Source organism: Vicugna pacos, chromosome 29 (genome assembly GCF_048564905.1).
Source record: "Vicugna pacos chromosome 29, VicPac4, whole genome shotgun sequence".
NCBI classification, from domain to species: Eukaryota; Metazoa; Chordata; class Mammalia; order Artiodactyla; family Camelidae; genus Vicugna; species Vicugna pacos.
This window is the reverse complement of record NC_133015.1, coordinates 17,066,837-17,087,859: the sequence shown is the minus strand read 5'-3', so window position 1 is coordinate 17,087,859 and position 21,023 is coordinate 17,066,837. Positions and strand designations below refer to the sequence as shown.

The 21,023-nt window shown below is 35.8% G+C and overlaps 1 protein-coding gene across 5 annotated transcripts in view; it reads left to right on the top strand.

Moving 5' to 3' along the window:
• Positions 1 to 21,023, top strand: part of SGK3 (serum/glucocorticoid regulated kinase family member 3) — a 90,617-nt gene that overhangs the window by 58,504 nt on the left and 11,090 nt on the right. For all 5 annotated transcript variants that reach the window (XM_072951883.1, XM_072951886.1, XM_072951885.1 and 2 more), the window contains 7 exons: positions 1,124 to 1,196; positions 5,786 to 5,861; positions 8,403 to 8,490; positions 13,220 to 13,269; positions 15,594 to 15,651; positions 17,524 to 17,607; positions 17,718 to 17,849. In XM_072951883.1, coding sequence (XP_072807984.1) covers positions 1,124 to 1,196; positions 5,786 to 5,861; positions 8,403 to 8,490; positions 13,220 to 13,269; positions 15,594 to 15,651; positions 17,524 to 17,607; positions 17,718 to 17,849 — 561 coding nt within the window. The remainder of the gene's footprint in view (positions 1 to 1,123; positions 1,197 to 5,785; positions 5,862 to 8,402; positions 8,491 to 13,219; positions 13,270 to 15,593; positions 15,652 to 17,523; positions 17,608 to 17,717; positions 17,850 to 21,023) is intronic.

Genomic DNA, 21,023 nt, shown 5'->3' with positions numbered 1-21,023 from the left:
AATATCATGATCACATCTAAAAATAATTAACAATAATGTCTTAATGCCAAATACTCAATGTTTGTATGATTATAACATATGTTATATGTGTTTATATGTAACTGGTTGATAAGTCTATGAAGGGTCTTTTTTTTTGTGGGGAAGGGGAGAGGATGGAAAAGAACAGCTTTATTGCTTTGCCAGGCAAAGGGCGTATGAAAAGGGTCTTTTAATCACTAAGTTTCCCCCTTCACTCGTCTTTTCTTTTCTTTACAATTTTTTGTTGAAAAACCAGAGTCATTTGTCTACAGATTTTTTAGTATGAATTTTGCTGACAGCATTCTTGTGATGTCGAGTGATTAATATACTCTCCTGTTCCGTGTATTTCCTATTAGTGGGTATTTATATATATATATATATATATATATATATATATATATATATATATATATGTATATGTCTATGTATATGTATGTGTATATATGTATATATATACAGTGTGTGGTTTCTGACATCAAGCTTATAATAAAAATAAGCATTGACCTGCTTTTATGACTTTACTGCCCCAAATTTAATTTCTTCAGGACCAAGTGTTCTTTCTCCGTGGATAAGCAAATCTGATAAACAAATGTATTAGAATATTAATAGGAGGAAGGGTAGAACAGAGGGTATTGAAGGCATAATTCATCAGTTTAGGAAACAGTTGTCAGTCTGTTCATTTAGAGAGAACACAAAGATCACATCTTCTCCTGAGGTAATAAACAGTGAGTAACATGTATTCAAAACTGATACCCCAGGTTCCAGTCTAAGCACTCAATGTAAATGATTTTCTTTAAGCCTCACAATAAATCTGTAAGTGCTAAGGTTATCTCCGCTTTGAGATAAGAAAACTGAAACATAGAGGACCTTGGTTATCCAAAGTCACAGAGATACTAAAGTGTTTTATTGGGGCAGAATATGATTAGTCAGACTAATGGTATTTTATTGGTATAACTTAATAGTGTACATGTCATCATGATATACCTAAAAGTTGGTCTTATGATGGATTTTTTTTGAAAATCAAATTGTATATTGTTTTGATACATGAGTAACTAGAAGACTTATAAAATTAAGTTTTATATAATGTTATTTTTTTCAATTCTAGTTGAGAAAACAATTTCCTGCTATGGCCCTGAAGATTCCTGCCAAGAGAATATTTGGTGATAATTTTGATCCAGGTAAGCAGTAACTTCTTAGAGTGACCATAAGTGATGGTTAAAGGTTGAAGAAGTAGTTATCATGTATTCATTGCACTGTGCAGTAGTACAGGACTTTACAAAGCTAATTGACCTCATACTCTTAACACTTTATATGTTTTAATTCATTCAGTCCTCACCACAGCCCTTCAAGGTGGGTACTGTTAACATCATCACTATTTTGTAGATAAGGAAACTGAGGCACAGGTTAATTAATTTGCCCAGGGTCATATACAGCTAGTAAACATCAGATTTGGAAGTTAAATGCAAACAGTCTGGCTTCAGATAAATTTATTGATCATTAAGGATAATGTGCAGTACTTTTCTAACAGTGAAGGACAGTTTTTTTATATCCAGACACACTGACTGAGTGTACACTTTGTACATGGATGGCACCCTGCAGGCCCTTGAGTGGGATGCTAAGATAATATCCTATTGTTCACCTTGGGGAGCCTGATGACACAGGATCTCAGAAATCTGGAGGCTGTATGTATGTCTGAAGCCTCAACTTCAAACTTTTTTTTTTTAACTAGAATTCAAGAAATCAGCCCAGTACATAAATGGCTACTTAAGGAGAGACAGAAGTTTCTCTCCACCAGAAATTCAGTGCTACAGGGGGATCATGACAAGCTATAGGGTTCCTTCCTTCTCCATCATCTCACCTCCTCAGCTGATTTGCTTGTAAGCTTGTAATCCATCAAACCTTCGATTCTTTCCATGTCTGCTTTCCTGGTTGCTGCTCAGGATGGAAGCTCTTGAATGGCTTATCTTGACTGTGCTTCCTGTCTGCAGCCTAACCTCATGCCATTGCTTTCCCTTCCAGACCTCCTCACTGTACCCTGTGCAGCTCTGCCCGTGATGACCAAACTCCTTCATCCTCTAGCTTTTTCATGTTTTTCACATTCTTTAATTAAAAGTGAATTTTCCCCCTGAGGCTGCCGGAATCCCCTGTAGCCCTCTCAACTGGAAACTCTTTATTCTTTTACACTTTCTGAACCTGAGGATTGGTGAGGGTTCTTGTTTCCCCTGTTTTTTGGGGAGTTTTTTTTCTTCTTTTTTCACTTCCCCTATTTATGTGGAATTTTTTTTCTCTTGGGAGAATTTAGCACATCTACTGTCATTGCCAGTTTGTCTTACCTGGCTGTAGATTTTCCGAAGGTAGATACTTTATCTTTTTTGTTTATTTGTAGTGCCTAGTAAATGTTAGATTCTCAGTAAATATTACTAGAATACATGAATCTATTAATAAAGAAAAAATTGAATTGGCACAGCAAAGCCAGTTTATACATTCCACGGATTGATTCTGTAAGCCAGTGGCTTTTGTACTTAGCTGCAGAACCCTTTTTTCCTGATAAGATCTTTTGCAGAAAATGTCATGTGTAGAACAGAGAAACATGGAGCTGCTTTATTGGTGCAGCAGTGAAGTCTGTGGGGCACAGGTAGAAAAGCATCCTGATGGGCAACACGTGGCCCTTAGAGTTACTTGCGTGAAGTGGGGACATGGTGTGAAACCAACGGTGTGTAATGTATAGTAACAGAGCAGAGAGGAGACAGGATAGAGGCTGGGAGACTGGTTAAGGGAATATGCCAGTAGTTCTCGAGTTAGATAATGAGAATGGGGTGGAAGTGGGGCTAAAAATTGAGGTAGGAAGTATTTTAATGAAAACCCTGCGAGAAATCTTGGTGATTGCTTAGGGAAAGTAGACAGAGAGAGAAGAGACTCAGATAACTGAAGTGTCAGGCCTGGGTGGATGAGAGAATTAATTAATTTGAAGTGGCAGAAAGACATATAAGAGGGCTCACACTACACATTAGTGATTAATATGAGGCCTCTGAAGTTGGCTTGGAGGTCTGTGGGGCTCTTAGTGAAACCCTAAAGTCAGAATTATTTTATCTAGGGAAGAAGGCGAAGAAATAAAGACCTGCAACATTGCTACTTCATTGCTAAAGACAAAATACTACACAATACCCTGTGGTATTTATGTTTTGGTGGATTAAGTACTTGATAGTAAAAACTGATCTTTATTGAAGGACATTTTGAAATCAGTCCTGAGCATATTGTATGTACTTGGGAACAGTGAAGTAGACTGTATGTCATCGATTCTGGAAAGCCTTTCATTGGGGAGATCAAATCTAAGTCATACTCAGCAAACCAAAGATAGATAAGACGCTCATTTGATTAGGCTTTGGGGAAGCAGAAATTCTCATATTTTGCTGGTGGGAATGCAAAGTGGTGCAAACCATATGAAATTTGGTAGTTTTTAGCTGCACTATATATGCAATTCACTTTGAGCAAGTAATCACATTTCTAGGGATCTGTTCCAAAGAGAAGCTGCATATGAAATGATATATGTGTAAGATTGTTTATTGTGACACTGTTTTTAATAGCAAAAACTGGAAACAACTAAAATATCCTTCCAATATTGGAATACGATGCAGCTGTACAAAAAACAGAAAAGCTCTTTGTGCAAGACTGTGGAGTGATCACCAGCGTTCCTGGTTAACAGAAGTAGATGTTAGACATCCTTGGATGAATCTTGTTTTTAGCTTTCATTTTGGAACCTTGTGCATATTTTAAACAATTTAAAAATAAACATAAAATGCAATAATATAGCAGTCTCTAACAATTGAAAGTTGAAGAAAAAGCTAACCTTATTCTGATTTGTGGTGAAACACATGGAGAATAATTATTTTAAATGACTTTAAAACAGAGTTTCAGCTGTATTTTCTTCATGGGACAGATGCTGAGGGCAAAAAAAATGCACAAAGGAATTGTACTCTGCATTCAACAGTCTTATTGTTAATACAGGGTCATTTTCAAATTGTGTTAATGTCATGAGAACCAAGATTTTAAGCAGAAGAGGAAAGAGATACAAATATAAAACCAAAGATTTTAAGTAAAAAATCTTACAATTTTAAACTTGATTTGGAAATACGGTATGAAATTATGATTTATTTATCTTTTTCTCAATACGTATTTCCCAGCTCTCTCCCTGAAAACAGTAAAAAAAAAATAAGTAGCCGAGAATGTCCTTAGCGTCTAGCTTGTAATCTCTAATACCATTTTCCCCTCAAAGGAACCAGAGTTCCATGGAAAAATGGCAGTTCCAGATCCCGGGCAAGAAATGTACAAGATGGTTCTAGGACATCTTGTCTGAAAGTAAAGATGCTGTCCAAGAATACTGAGGTTTTACTGAGAGGACACAGGGGCCCAATTGATGGGGCTTTCACTGGCCAAAGATGAGGCAGTTAGAGCGTGAAGAAAGAAACTGCTGTTTTAACTTAACCTCATGTTTGACATCTACCATGTAGAGTTTTCCCAGACATCTTTCTGAGTTCTTATGCTGCAGCTTTTAAGTCCATGCCTGTCATTTTCTTTTTTCCTCCCCCCACTTCTTTATTCTGATGGTTACCAACCTCTGTAAGATAAATTTTACATGCTTGAGGCGTATTTTAAAGATTATTTCTACCTATACTTTTCAAAGTTAAAATTTCACTTTGAATTTAAATATCTTTCTGTAGCCTACACACAGAGATAGCTATACATTCTTTTTTTTGCTTGTTTTTTAGTAGTTATAGGTTTCTTCTGTTGTTGTTTGTTGGTGTTTCCCCCCCTTTAACAGAGGCACTGGGGATTGAACCCAGGACCTTGTGCATGCCAAACATGCACTCTGCCACTGAGCTAGACTCCCCACCCTGTGATAGCTATACTTTCTATATTCTAAATAGTTTAATATCAAACCTTTTGTTGATAGGATCTTGGAGTTAATATATAAACTACTTCTTTTTGGTAGCTTAAAAAAAACAAGATTATCTTTATTACTGAAAAATAAAATTACAAAGTAACAAAACAATTTGAGTTAAATAAGGGATGGGGCATGTGAAATTTGAAGACTGTGAATGCTAGAATGTATAATCATTTGTATTTTATTTGTTCATTCACAAACATCTGTTAAGTACCTTCCAAGACACTGTTAAGGGCTAAATAAAGGCATGATCCTTGTCTTCAACAGCCCATATAGAAACCACTTTAATTTTCCAGTTTTAGTCTTTGCTAATTGAAAAGAAATAGGCTTATACAAAATAAAAACCTACTTTTAGCAATGGAGTTGGTAATACTCAACCAGTTACTCACCATTCCCAGTTGCAAGGATTTCAGTATTTCTTGGGTGTTTGTTTTTTTAGTTGGTATGATTTTTCAGTCACCTGTGTCATTGTGTTAATTTTTATTCATTACCTAGTAGTACATGAGGAATTGGAAAAAGCAAAGTGTCTCTCCAAGTTTTGTAGTGAGTCTGTTCAGAACCTAAAATAGGCATTTTGTGGGAGAGTTTTCTTTTGGGGAAATATGTTATCTGCTTTATTTTAATTTTGCAATCATCGTATTTATAGATTTAAAAATATGTATTTGTAAGTATTTATTCCTTAGTGTATATCAAGAAACATGAATTAAGAAATAGCTTCTTAATCTAAATTCACTATCTTATGTTTGTCTGTTCTTCTATAGCTGTACTGATCATAATTACATAGTCTGATATAAATAATCCTAATAGCATTGTCTCTCTTAACAGATTTTATTAAGCAAAGAAGAGCAGGACTGAATGAATTCATTCAGAACTTAGTTAGGCATCCAGAGCTTTACAACCAGTAAGTATTTTCATTGTGTTCTAAAGAAGCACTGAAACCAAACCCAAGCTACTGATACAGATTTTATACATTCTGTGGAATGTTACTGTGCTATAAATTTTGTGAAATCTTCCTCAAGCATTCCCTCTGGTATTCTTAATCTTCTTTTCCCTCTAACAACTCAAGGCTCTAGTTGTTTTCTTTCTTCCTCTGGTACTTGCATTTGTTTCGCAGATTAAACTTGAAAAGGAATTTGCACGGTTAAAACATACTGCTAATTATTTGATGTTACACTTATTCATGCATTCAGAAAGCATTTCATAAGTACCTGCTGTGTGCATTGGGAATAAAAAGAGACATGAGTGTCACTCCTACCTTCCAGAGGCACAGGCTGCCAGATTAGTGGGAGAAACAGACACATAAACAAGCAATTAAAGCAAAGAAAGTTTTATGATAAAAATTAGAAGACAACAGAGAAAATGTGGCCAACCCTTCTAGGGGGAGGTCAAGGGAGGCTTCCTGGGCCTTAGAGGATGTGCAGTTCTTCCAGAAAAAAGTTAGGGAGAGCCTTCCAGGTGAGGAGAGCAGTACATGAAACAGTGTATACGGAAAACCTGCAACATTCAGGATGCTTCACAGTATTAATTCAGTATTAACATTTTGTGGTGACTGGAACACAGGGTAGGTTTTTCAGAAAGAAGATGAGGCTGAAGGACTTGGCAAGGACCAGTCATACATGCTACTTCTTGTTCAACCTGGGGTCAGCATTCTCTTGTCCCAGACAAGACACCCCCATCCTTCTCAGTACAGCCTTATCTAGGCAGCCACTTAATGTCAAGGCGCTTCCCCAGCCCTGTATGTGTGTGTGTTTATCATATCGATTGTGACTTGAATGGGCATTTGGATTGTTTCCACTTTTTGGCTGTTATGAATAATATTGCTATGAACATATCTGTATGAGTTTTTGTGTGAACAGATGTTTTTATTTCTTTTGGGTATATATGTAGCAGTGGAATTGCTGGGTCATACAGTTATTATGTTCAATTTTTCGAGGAACTGCCTAACTTTTCCTCAGTGGCTCTACCATTTTACATTCCCACCAGCCCCTACCCCTTTTAAAAATTATTTTTCATCTGTCTGAATTTCTTGTAGTGAATGTATATTATTTGTATTTAATTATTAAGAACAGTTTAGGAAATCTTGCTGTTTGCAACAACATGGATGGACACTGAGGGCATGTGCTAAGTGAAGTAAGTCAGAGAAAGATACATGCTGCCTGAACTCACTTATATGTGCAATCTTAAAAAAAAAGAAATTCATAGTCATGGATACAGAGAACAGGTTGGTGATTGCCAGAGGTGGGAGTAGGCGAAATGGGTGAAGGTGGTCAAAATATATAAACTTTCAGGTATAAAATAAATAAATCATGGGATGTAATGTACCACATGGTGGCTGTATTGCATATTTGGAAGTTGCTAAGAGTAGATTAAAACTTCTCATCACACACAGAAAATGTGTAACTATGTGTGATGTTGGATGTTAACTGGACTTGTTGTGTTGATCATTTCACAATATATACAAATATAGAAGCATTATGTTGCACACCTGAAACTAATAATGTTATATATCAATTATAGCTAAACTTTTAAAAAAGAAAAAAAAAAGAACAGTTTGGTAGGAGGTACCTCAGAGGTAGAGATTTAACCATTCCTCAGGATTATCATTAGTCCATGCAAGGCCCCTTGTTATTTTAGTCCGTTTTTATCTCCTCGTCCCCACTGTTGATGCTCACTTCAACACGTTTGTTATGTCTTTGGATATCTATTTATCAACTGTTGCTTTGTGTCCGTGAGTGTTTAATATATGCACATAAATGGTGCTGTGCTGTGGTTCCTGTTTCTGACTGCTGACTGGTACTCTGTGCAGGCAGTTGCCATAGCTTGCTTACTCATTTCCCTCGTGGGAGATGCTGTTTTGCTTCTGATTCACAACGGTAGAGAATGCTGCAATGAGTATCCTAGTTACATGTCTTTCACTGAACCTGTACATAATTTTTCCTGTGGTTTATTCTTAGAACTAGAATTTCTGGCCCCAGGGAAAAATGCATACTCAGTTTAGCCAAATATTGTCAAATTGCTTTTCAGAAAAGTTGCCTCATTTTACATCCTCACCAGCAATACATGAGGGTGTTCCTTTCCTCTGTATCCCTACCAACTTTGGGTATCATGTGTCTTTCTAAATGTTGCTGGTTAACGGACATGAAGGGATCTCTTATTGTTGTTTTAATTTGTGTTTTTCTGATTACTAGTGAAGTTAGGCATCTTCTTAATTTTCCTTACCATTTGGGTTTTCTCTTCTATGAGCTAACTGTTTATGCCTTTGTCCATTGTTTATTGGATTCCCATTTTTTAAAAGTTAATTTGTTTATTCCTTTTATAATAGTGATCACTAATGGATTTGTTTGGCTCTCACTGTAAATGCTACTATAATTTTATTTTCATGTTAAAAGGGAGAAAAACTGTAGAAATGCAAAGTCATAATAAAGTTAATTTTTGTTTTTAGTCCAGATGTCAGAGCATTCCTTCAAATGGACAGTCCAAAACATCAGTCAGATCCATCTGAAGATGAGGATGAAAGAAGTACTCAGAAGGTAGTAAGAGGAATTGTATTTTTTAACAGAAAAAAAAATACCATTCCCCAAAGATGAAATTATTGCCACCTTTAGGACGTGTACTTCAAACAAAGTAGCTTCATCCACTGTAGATTGTCTACTGTGTAGAGGACATAAAAACAAATATGTACACCTCTTACTGATCACTGTTTCTTATAAAATTTATAAAATGAGTACTTTTTATAGTAAAAAGTAATACATGTTAATTAAAGAAAGTTTTGAAAATAGTAAGTTAAAAGTATTACCCATATTATCAACAAACAGACCTAATAACTATTAACATTTTAGTGAGTTTCTTCTAATCTTCTGTTAATGTATGGGAATTCTTTAAGTTATCTAATTTTAATTATACAGTATATGAAGTTTTCTGTTCTACTCTCTTCACTTTACATATTGCTTTTTGATCATCATATATCTTCATCATCATCACCACACTTGAAACTATTGTTTTGAGTGTTGGCCAGCAGGAGAGGCCTTTTCAATCAGAATACTACATACCTCTTCCTCTGTGTTGCCAGGTTTTATCTGCAGAGCAACCAATACACATGTGCTGCTTGGCATCAGCTTTTATTGCTGTAGTCTTATGCACATAATCAAAATGCATTCTGAAAAAAGAACAGGATATTCTTATTCTTTAAATTATTTATAATAAATAAATATAATAATCATGCCTTATTATGAATTTATTTTCTACGTTTACTTTAGAAAATTATGTGGGAATGGTAAATTACAGTAATTTAACTCAAAGGATTATTATGTAGCATTAAAAGTATAATTACAAATGTTGTATAAATATGGTAATACCTTTATAATTCAAAACTGATTAATACCAGGGGTGGGAGGTGTATGCAGTGGTAGAGGGCGTGCTTGGCATGTGCGAGATCCTGGGTTCAATCCCCAGTGCCTCTGTTAAGGGAAAAAAAACCTGATTAATACTATTGTTAAGTATATACATGAAAATCAGATGTACATTTTTGTCTTCATAATGTCTTTTAATTTTGTATGGTTCTGTTTTTGTGATTTAAAAGATAGTGTCATGAGTTGAAACGTTACTGTCCCACAGCTAAGATCTTCATTTGAAAAACAGACATGACTACTGGGAAGTAGTCATTTTTCTCTGATGCTCTGAGTCTCAGTTAAGAGAACAGGTTTAATTTTTACATCTGAGACATGGTTGTTCCTAGGATGATGTAAAAGGATATTTTAATTTCATATCTGTGCAGCTGGTCACAAGAGAAACAGGAAGCTAGGAAAATGTGTAACAAATCAAGCATAAGAAGAATAATGTCTATGTAAAAAAAGCTCATACAAATGGATTTTTGACAAGAATGATATTTAAAACCCCAGTAGATGAAAGAAAAAGGGACATGGAGAAATATTTTTAGTAAACAAACATATGGGAAAATGTTAACCTTGATGCCAGTAGCAAATGAAAGTTTTAAATAAGAGGTATTTTCTCTATCATGTTAACAAAAATGTAAAGTAAACTAAATACACCAGGACTAATAAGGGTAAGATAAAATGGGCATCCTTGGATATTACTAGTGTTATAATTTTATGCAACTCTTTTGGAAAGCAATTTGGCAACATGTATCAAACATGAAAATAATTCATGTCGCTTAGGAGTTGATGCAAATGAAGTGATCCTTCGCACAGAAAAAAAAATGTTCGTTTTAGAGTGATTTGTAATGAAAAGTTAGAATCAGTTTAAATATTCATTAATCAATTAGTGATTGTTCCTATATACTGTCCATTTAAAAAATATTTATAAAGATGGTAAGTTTTGTCATACTTGCAAATGAAATCAGAGTATAACATTTTTATGCAAATTAACAGTGTGATTACAGTCAGTTTTTAGAAGTTACATAAAGACTGTATGAAAGTACTATAAATATTTATAAAATCATCTGTTGGTAAAGTTATGAATTTTTTAAAACATCTTCCTAATACTTTCCATATTTTCCAACTAAGAGTATATATTTTTTAATTGAAAAAGATGAAACTATTCAAAAACTATTTTAAAGAGTAAAATTTACATGACCATGATTTTCCAGGTTTCGTTTGTTAATCATGTTGAGAGTATGTAGGTTTAGCTCATTTAAAAGACTGTCTTGCCTTGCTGTAGGAGAATGCTTTTTGAAGAAGGAACCAGACTGAGAAATTCCTGGGTTCTGGCTCCTGTTCTGCCATTGTTGACTCTAGATCTAAATTTTCTTTCTTCTTTCATCCATAAAATTTGGAACTTGGACTAGGATCTTTTGCAGTTTTAAAATACTGATGAAAAGAATCTCTTTAAAAAAGGGAAAGAGCCACATTTGTCTTACGATTTTAACTATTGATGAATTTATTTTATTTTTTAATTAAAATTTCTCTGAAATACATTACTGTTATTTTTTTACTAATTTTTTCTTCCAGTTTTAATGAGATATAATTGACAGACAACATGAAATGAGGACCACAATAATTTAGTGAACATCCATCATCTCATATAGATCCAAAATTAAATAAATAGAAAAAACTTTTTTTCCCTTCTGATGAGAACTCTTAGGATTACTCTGTTAACTGCTTTCATATATAACATACAGCAATGTGAGCTGTTTGTCATGTTGTACATTACATCCCCAGTACTTACCTTGTAACTTGAAGTTTGTGTCTTTTGACTGCCTTCATCCAGTTTCTTTGTCCACCCTCCTTCCCAATTACAACTATTTATTAAGGACTTCCAAATGGGTAATTAAATGAATTTTATAGCTGGAAAATTTCTTGGATGGCATCTGGACGTCTTTATTTATATAAAGAAAAACAGGGGCCAAGAGAAGTCAAGAAATGTAACTCTCTTGATTAGTTTTCATTCTGTTAAGAAATTATACCTCACCCTCAGCTTAGTGATTAGATGTAATCTTTAAAAATAATAGGTAGAGGAAAATGTTATCTAATTATATATCCCAGTAATTTTCATTATTATTTCAGAAACGTGCTCCATTAGAAAAACCAATGCCAGATAATAAAGTCTCATTACATATTAATGGATTTGGGCGGCAGGTCATCCTTGGTATTATTTAATCCACTTTTAATTAATTCGCTTCCCTTATCTTACTTTCGGAAAAATTCACTGAATGGAAAAATGACCCAGTTCTCTGCACATTCATTGAAAGAATAAGTGTATTGAAATTATAACTTAGTTTATGTTATCAGATTGTATGGAACACTGTAATAGTTAAACATAATCATGATGTATGTAAGTCAAATCATTGTACTGTACACCTTAAACTTACACAGCGCTGTTAGGTCAATCATATCCCAGTAAAACTTGGGGGGCAGGGGAGATTACTTCATGTTAAAATTATGACACAACAGAGCAAATCTCATCTAATGAACCAGTCTTGAGCTAGACTGTTACATTTGCTTGTATTTCTGTCTTCTGGGAATTGAAAGTTTATCACATGAAGATTTTCCATGTAAAGGTATCAATAAGAAATACATTTTATTTGTCACTAAAAAGCTGGTGGCAGCGTTATTTCATAAGAAACATGCTTCAAGTCGTTTGCCCTTTATTTTATAAAATAACCTGTATTCTGGAGATTGTAAGTTTCAAATGAATTCAAGTGGGAATACATATGACATGTCTCTAATAAGAAATTGCTTAGATAAAATTTGTTGATTCTGGTTAACTTAAAGAGAACTTTTTAAGTTTATTTCACAGCTATAGCTTATATGAAGTATAATCATGTAGGGCTGTAGTTAACTGAAAGTATGCCCATTTGAAACGTCTCTAACTGATTTAATTCCCTGAATATATAAATAGAATTTCATAGTGAATTTATGTGAAGCAGAATTCACTTACACTTGGCCTTTGTGAAAAGTGCTCACTGTAAAAGGATCACTAGATTAATCTTTTGAGTCTTTGAGTTAAGTTTCTAGCTAATTATTAGTGAACTAGAATCTCTTATCAGTTAAACTGCTTTTTGGCATACTAGGTGAGTAAAGATTTTCTTCTGAGTTAACTGTTGCATAAAGAAAAGCCTGTCTAAAATTTTGACACTACTACAATGGTAGAAATAGAAAGAGAAGTGCTCTTGGCTTTTTGTATTTGCTTTAGAGATAATTTTACCTCCCCTCAAATTAGAACTTTAATTCACCATTTGCAGTTTTTCATCATCTTATCACTTCCTATCTTAAATAAGCTGTTATTTGATAATTTAAAAAACAAAAGCTCTTTTTAACCAATTTTGTAAATGTAAAAATAATCCCTCTTAGTTAATTATTATTTTTTTTAATTTTATTTATTTATTCGGAGGGTGGTAATTAGGTTTATTTATTTATGTTTCAAGGAGGTACTGGCAATTGAACCCAAGACCTTGTGCATGCTAAGCATGCACTCTACCACTTGAGCTATACCCTCCCCCTTAATCCTCTTAAATTGTTTCATTTGCCCACCTCTTCCAAGGAGCTTTCCCCAATTTATTTTATTCATTTGCCAACTTTGAGCTTGATTTCTTCCTTACCTTTTTTCTTACAACTGCTCTTGAAACTTATCATTAAAATAATTATGTTTATATTGTGTATCTTTGCAAATACACTTTAAGTTTCTTTAACATGGCATATGTCTTTCGTACAGTTATCTGTATTTTATTTTAGAAATATGCATTGACTGATAACCTTTGACACTCTAGTAAGATGGTTAAAATTTTTTTTTCCATCCCAACAGCTACATTCTACCTCACAGAACATCAACCTGGGACCATCTGGAAATCCTCAGTAGGTTTAATTTGTTTCAACCAATCTAACTGGATTTGGGGAAGATCTTTTTTGCGAATGTGCAGATGTACGTAATTATACCAGTTTCACTGGAAGCCTGTGACATATAACTGTAGTTACAGTGAATCTAGTGCTGTGACATGCTTGCCTGGTTTACTGTTATAGCTTCTCTTTGTTTTAGTAGAGCTCTGAGGAGTTTTTTGTTGGCAGATTATTAATTGGGTTCTGCTATTTTGCCATTGTCACTTTCAGGGGGTGGGGGCGGGATGTAAACTCGGTAGACCGTATTTCCCAGGGGCCATAAGACTTGGTAGGTACTTGGGAAGTTCCCTGGCAGAAGCATCCGTGCAAGCCTCACTGATATTCTTGCAATGCTCACTGTCATTGGTACAACCCTACTTGTTAGCCAACTTGTTCCAGAGGAGTCTTTATGGACATTAGCATACTAAAGGCTATTAAACTTTCTTTATCCAGTTTCTCCTACAGTCCTCTACTTACTTGAGCACAGGGGAGACATTTGGAGGAACAGGAGTGGCCAATGGAGACTTCATCTTAAGTGTCCACTCCAGCAATTCCCTAGAATACAAAGAGATTCCAAGGCCACTTTTTGGCTCAGTTTGAGGAGTTTCCTGGCAGATGAATGATGTCTGCGATGGGTTGGAGGAGGAATGTAGGGAGGCTGTCCTTTCTTGTCATTATCCTTACAGGCTTATCAGATTAATCCTGAAGTACTCTCTCTTATCCCAGGACACTATGCTTCCGTCACCCTTTTGGTCCACTTAGAGAATGAATATAGATAGATAGGAGAAATAGAGGAGGAAACTAAAGAATCATTAGCAAGATAGGAAGAAAACCAGGAATGTGGTGTCACAAAAGAAGGTGAAGAAAGGAAGTCAATAACTCTGTTGACATTGCTGATGGGGCAGGTAGGATGAAGACTGAGAATTGACCGTTGGATTTGATAAGTCATTGGTGGCCTTTATGAGCAGTTTCAGTGGTGTGGTGGGTCCAAGACTGACAGGAAAGGGCTCAAGAGAGAACTCGAGGAGACGACAGCAGGTGTGGACAGTGAGTTTTAGACAACTTATTTGAGGGGTTTTGCTGAGAAGGAAAGGAAGGAAATGGGATGGTAACTGGATGAAGAAGTTTGATTTTGAGCATCTTTTCTGTCACATAGCGTTGACTTTGTCAGACAGCACGAATGGAAATTTGCTTTCAATTAGGGTTCATCACCAGCAGTTAAAGTGTGGCCTTGGGCATGGCCTCAGTTGGCATGTTTACTGTGTTTGAGGGATTTGCATGTTCTCTCACTATGGGATTTGTTCAGTAAAAATTATTTCAGTATTTCAGCATATCGTTAAAGAACAAAATAACTAGTCCAAAGAGCAGGTTCTTGGAGAAGAAAAACATCTAAGCTTAGTTAACTATTTATCTCCTTAATCCTGACTTGTTATTATTTAACCTGGACCCAGTGTTACTCTCATGTTGAGTTGACTGTTTCTTTCATTAATGAATTGAAGGGAATTTTAAATCTAAGTGGAATCATTGCACTCTCCCTAGTTCAACTTAGGAGTTCGTACTGTGTTGAAGGAAGCAGCTCTTTTGGCTGCTTTAGTCCAGCTTTCTGCTGCCACGGGCTTTTGCCAGTGTACAACCAGTGCTGTTTTCACCTGACGTTCATATGAAACAAAGGCAGCCTTAGTATTCCTTCTGCCTCCTCTATTCCTAGCTTTTCTACATTATCATCTGTGAAAATAAGCTGGGAGTTCTTTTCTTTAAGGTACAAGTGATATGTGTGCAAAACACTGTGATGACTTTTTTCTCCATCAGAAGTTTTTCTTAGTGACTTTACTAGGTATTCCAGCTGGTAACTTCCTTTTCAGGAGAATTTACCAGACTAGATAGCCTTTGGAATATATCACTAATTTATATAATTATTCATTTTCCTCATCAACAACATTGGTGAAGTTTACGGTTAACAAAAGTGGTTTGCTAGGCTGAGTTCAAAATAATAGATGATCAATCGATAGAGATATCCTTTTCTCCCAAAGAGACTATTATTGAAGTCCTTCTTAAGCCAGACTTAACAAGGCTTAAATAAAGTGATAAAATGTCTTATCTAATCAGAAAGTAGATATTATTACAATTCATTATTACCTGTTTTACATTAAAGGTGGGATACTGCCAGTGTGAAAGCTGGAGTTACCATGCTGAAGTGTACCCAACATTTACCTATTAAAGAATGAGGTGCTAAAAAATGTTTAAAAGTTAATGTCTTTCCAGTTTCTGGGAGGCTCATTCTTGTCATTGTTCATTTATTTCAGTGCTAAACCAACAGACTTTGATTTCTTAAAAGTTATTGGAAAAGGCAGCTTTGGCAAGGTAAGAGTGTTTTTATTTTCTCATTCAGTAAGTACTTAAGGAACGCTTGCTTTTAATATGTGAGTCCACGGAGCTCGTTGGTGTGCAGCATATGGAGTTAAGATGCTTTCTCTAACTTCAAAGTACTGACAGAATGATTAGAGATAGAAGGCATCTACTCTTGATTCTAACATGAAACTTCCTTGTTTGACAAGTATCTGTTGAGCACCTATTGCCAAGCACCGTTCTGGGCCCTAGTTGGATGGTTTTGAACAAAAATGATGGGGTTACTGCTTTTGTGATGTTTACAGCCTAGTAGGGGAAATAGTCAATTAAGATTATGCAGTCAAGTAAATATAATTACATGTAGTAATGGAGCTGTGAAGGGAATGACGAGTAGACTGAAGTGACAGGGAAATAGACAGTGGGGGGAATTTCTGCTTAGATGAATTGGTCAGGGATGGTTCTTTGAAGAGGTGCTATTTAAGTTGATGCCAGAAAGACAAAAATGAGCAGCTGTGTAAACAGCAGTTGGAGGAAAAAAGAGAGATTTGAAGACCCTGTCTCTCTTCGTATGGTGAATGTCAGGTGAATCACATAGCCTGACGAGGTGGCCATACCAAGGAAGAAGAACCCTGGAGGCCAGAAGCATCATAGATGGAGTTGTCAGAATCATCAAATTTATTTAAGTTCTTTTTTGCATTATACTTCAATCTGTAGAAAAAATAAATAAGTATGTGTTTAATCATAGTGTACTATATTCACAGCTTTCAGTATCTAGATCTAGTTTGTTTTCTGAGTTCCCTAGAGACCAGAAACTGCTCATAAAATTAAACCAATGTGTGTTCATTAATTCAGCAAATATATATTTACCACCTGCTACATGCTGGGCATTGTGCTTATATAAGCAATGGAAAATTAGAAATGGATCTTGCTCTCAAAATGCTCACAGTCTGTTGGAATGTTAGAGATGGTCAGTTGTTAAAATGAAAAAGCATTATCTTTTGGAAACTTCATGTTTAGATCTAGAGTCTAGTAGGAATTGTTTCTTGTATATAATGTGAGGCATAGAGTCATGAATTAATTTTTTTCCCATGGATTTTCAACTGATCCCACACAATTTATTGAAAAGACTTTTTTCCCCACTGCTCTTCCTTTCATCATATATCCAGTGTCCAAATACTCATGAATTTGTTTCTAGATTTTATATTTTGTTTCATTAGTCTGTTGTCTGTCCTTGCACTAGGACCACATTGTCTTGAAAATGTAGCTTGATATCCAACAGAGCAAGTCCTCCCTCCCTGTTCCTCCCTGTTCGTAGCCCTTTGCATATCAGTTTAAATTTTAGAATTAGCGTGTCATGTCCCACAATTGGATTTTAATTGAGATTGCATTGAATCTGTAGGTCAATTTGGGGAGAATTGTCATCTTAACAGTATTGAGTCTTCCAATCCAGTCCATGCATTTTGATCACTTAGAAACCATTTTCTTCTTTTTTTATATATAGCCATGACATTTATAGCCTCAATATTTTCTAAAGACACTTTGTAGGACTCAGGGCTGGCACATACACGCGTGTGCACGCATATACAAAGTTTTCAAGCAGTATAGATTTTGACATAATTTAGTAAAAACCTCAAACATCAACACATTAACTGACGAAGAAGTGATGCCTGGCCATTTAAATCATTAGCATTTGGGGGGGTTTATTAAACTAGCTAAGGAAAAGGGGAATTGTAGTAATTTTAATTTTTAAAACAAAAGCATGACATTATTTAGATCCCTTGTGAACTTTATTTTTACAAAACTGAAGTGCTAACTTATTGATAAGTGAATTATTCCTATCAAAATATTGAAATTTCTGATAGTATTCACAATCTTCAACTATAATAGGTTCTTCTTGCAAAACGGAAACTGGATGGAAAATTCTATGCTGTCAAAGTGTTACAGAAAAAAGTCGTTCTCAACAGAAAAGAGGTAAAATAAAATAGTTTTGTTTTTTCTAAACCCATTTTCTCAATTATAAGAATTGTTTTCTGATGTAAAGTACAAGTTGATCTTTACCCCTCCCCCTTTTTTTTTAACAGCAAAAACACATTATGGCTGAACGTAATGTACTCTTGAAAAATGTGAAACATCCATTTTTGGTTGGATTACATTATTCTTTCCAAACAACTGAAAAGCTTTATTTTGTTCTGGATTTTGTTAATGGAGGGGAGGTGAGTTTTATAATTAGTTTTCTAATATTGATAATGTTTAGAAAAAAAATAGAGTCGAGTCGAAGTTTTGCTTATTAGTTTTGGAAGAAAGCCCAGCATAAACAGCTCTTTGTTGATTAACAACAATATTTAAGGCAGTGACTAATCAGCACAAAGCAGGATGCAGAGAAGTGAGACATAAAGCTCTTTTCCTAAGCAGCTTACTTAGGGTTTGGTGGGACGGTCCGTAAAAGAACCTTTTATGAAGCTACAGACTTCATGGGTAGTTGTGTCACTGAGCTATCTGGCAAGAATATATACTGAAACTTTAGAATAAAACTTCCCTTATAACTTTTGGTAATTGTTTCAGTAGTTGTGTATAAATATTATTCTAGCCTGTCATTTTCCAAAATGTGCAAACTATTAATCAGATGAGATGATCCTGTAATAAAGGGTTCTGTGGTGAAGCCAGTTTGGAAAATGTTTCATGTTACATCCCCTTGGGGATTAACAGTATACGCTTCTTGGTGATTTGCAGTATGTTTCAGCATGTTAAAGACTTTGAGAAATTATGTCCTAAACAAAGCCAGAATTTATTTAAAAAAAAATTTTTTTTTTACCACACAGTCTCCTTTTGGTTTGAACCAAATCTATTAATAATATTCCCCAGAATGCTAAATCAGAGGGATACTGAAATACATTTTGGGAAATGATGCTTGTTATGATAATCATTCCAGTAATAGCTAACATGCATTGCGTATACGTATGTGCCCAGCACTGTGCCTCTTCACATGTATTATTTTAACTTCACAACAAAGAAACTGAGGCCCAGAGAAGCTAGGTAACTTGCTCAAGTCATGTGGGTTAGTAAGTACAGAGCGAGGAACTGAACCCAGACAGTCGGACTCCAGGATTGAGGCAGCTGACCGCCCCCTAGTCCTCTGCTTCTCTGTCCTCGCAGCTTTCTATCTTTGTGGTCTCCGACCTGTGAATGTCTCTAAAAATTATTTTAATTGATTGATGTTGTCATATCTTTACAAAGGGATCTTCCATCCCCTAGTCCCAGAGCAGAGTGAGAAAAAAAGAGTATTCCAACTTAACTATAATACACTTAACTGTAGAATAAAGAAACTAAACAGAAGATGAGTTTCTATCCTGCAGACCTGAAAGACGGTCAGATGTATTTAGATCATTTTGGAGAAGTTTGTAAAAAGAACAGTTATTCAACCCCCTCCGTCCATGACAAATGCCTGAAGACTCCTCAGTGTAGAAGCAGGGTTATGAATCCCCTAGGCACCCTGATTCAGGGATGTAGACGACCCCACCATTGCTCCCACCTTGAAGGTATTGATTTTTTGTTTTTTAATGGAGTTACTGGGAATTGAACCCAAGACCTCCTGCATGCTAAGCACACACTCTACCACTATAGAGCTGTACCCACCCTCACCAGTTTTATTTTGTGTGTGCGTGGGTGCTAACATAACGAGAATTTATGGGGGGCCTGGCACTTTGTAATTACTTTACATGCGTTATTTCAGTTAATCGTCACAACTCTTGGAGATAAACACTCCTATACTCACTTTATAGGTAAGGCAATTAAGGTTCAGAGAGGTTAAGTAACTTTCTCAGTGTCACAGTGTTCTGGTGTCAGGCCCTGAATTTAACCTAGACATCCCAGCTGCAAAGCCCATCCTTAAGTACCACCTGTCTTTGAAATGTCGTGCAAGCATCTCACTGCAGATGAGATCCTCCTGCTCGTTTCCGGTTTCTTTATGCTGTTTTAGGACTTTGCTTCTGAGCCCTTAGTACTCATAAACTGGATGGCAGAGGTGGAAAAAAGTCGGCTTGTCTTCTAAAAGATACAGGTGACTAAGATAACAGGAAAAAAAGGGAGAATGAAATGTAATGGAATGCTGAGGAGGAGGAGTTGAATGGGGCGGTAGGGAGAAGAGGAATAAAGATGAGGAGAAAGGATAGAGGCAGGAGGAGTGTGATTTCATTATGTGTTTCCTGTTATTACTGTTACTTGCCGCCCAGTGTTTATACTTACTTTTTAGCCTTGATGTGTGATACTTATTTTTGTATACTACTTTAGATCTGTTTTGGAGCCAGGTAGAGTGTAAACAAATAAGTTTTATGATACTGGGCATGTAAATAAGCCTTTCTGAGCCTCAGTTTCCTCGTCAATTTTCAACCTCAAACTAGGTGGGTGGATTAAATAACACAGACGTTTAAAGTCCTTAGCATAGGGCCTTTGATTTAGTAAGCAGCTGTTTTTAGCTATTACTAGTAAATGGTCAGATTTTCATTTTGGGTAGTTTTCATTCGTAGTAGTGTATTAGACAGATGTGATTAGGAGATCAGCAAATGAAGTATTAGAGTAAGCTGCAGCTAATAAAACCAGTGGTAACAGTAAAAAAGAGGAAATATTCCAGAAATAATTGAGATAAAAACAGAAGAATATTCGTTGGTTGGATATAGGGACTACGGGTGAAGGAGCTGTAGCGGCGAATCCCGGGTCAGCCCTTGTTTATCTTCTCTGTGAGCATCTACTATAACTGATCTTCCCCATAACTTTTCAGAAGAGGTTAAGAAAAAAATGTTTGGATAGTCCTTGAAAATCCGAGAAGCTAAATGAATTACACACAAAGAGAAGACCCAGGACTTGAATCCAAGGCTAATCAGCTTTTGAGCTTTAAAACCTGATTCTTTCCACTCTGCCTTACTTCCTCCCGTGACCTAGAGGGCTGGGCAGAAAGGGGTATCATTAAATGAGAGAAGACCTGGGGCTTTGTGTGAAACAAGTTGTATATGTTGGCTTGAAGGAGCAGCTGGCAGCAGATCTTCGCAGTTGAAGGACCAAGCAGAGGTCTGGGCCAGGGTTGTCCACGTGAAAGACATTAGCATAGCGATGGTAGTTAAAATCATTGGAGTGGATTAAGTTGCCTGGGTAGGGTATCCAGAGAAAGAATGAAAGTGGAGAAACCAAGGACAGAACCCTTGTTAATGTCTGCCGCATACGGGGACAGAAAGGAACCTAGACGGAACTCTCCAAGGTAGAAGGAAGCCAAAGGAGAGATCATTTCTTAGAAGCCTGGGGATGCAGAGTAAGGACCTAGAGCACACTTCACCTAGGCAGGTAACCTAATGGCTAGAGGACAGGTTGTAATAAACTAAGAATTAGGAAGTGTAAGA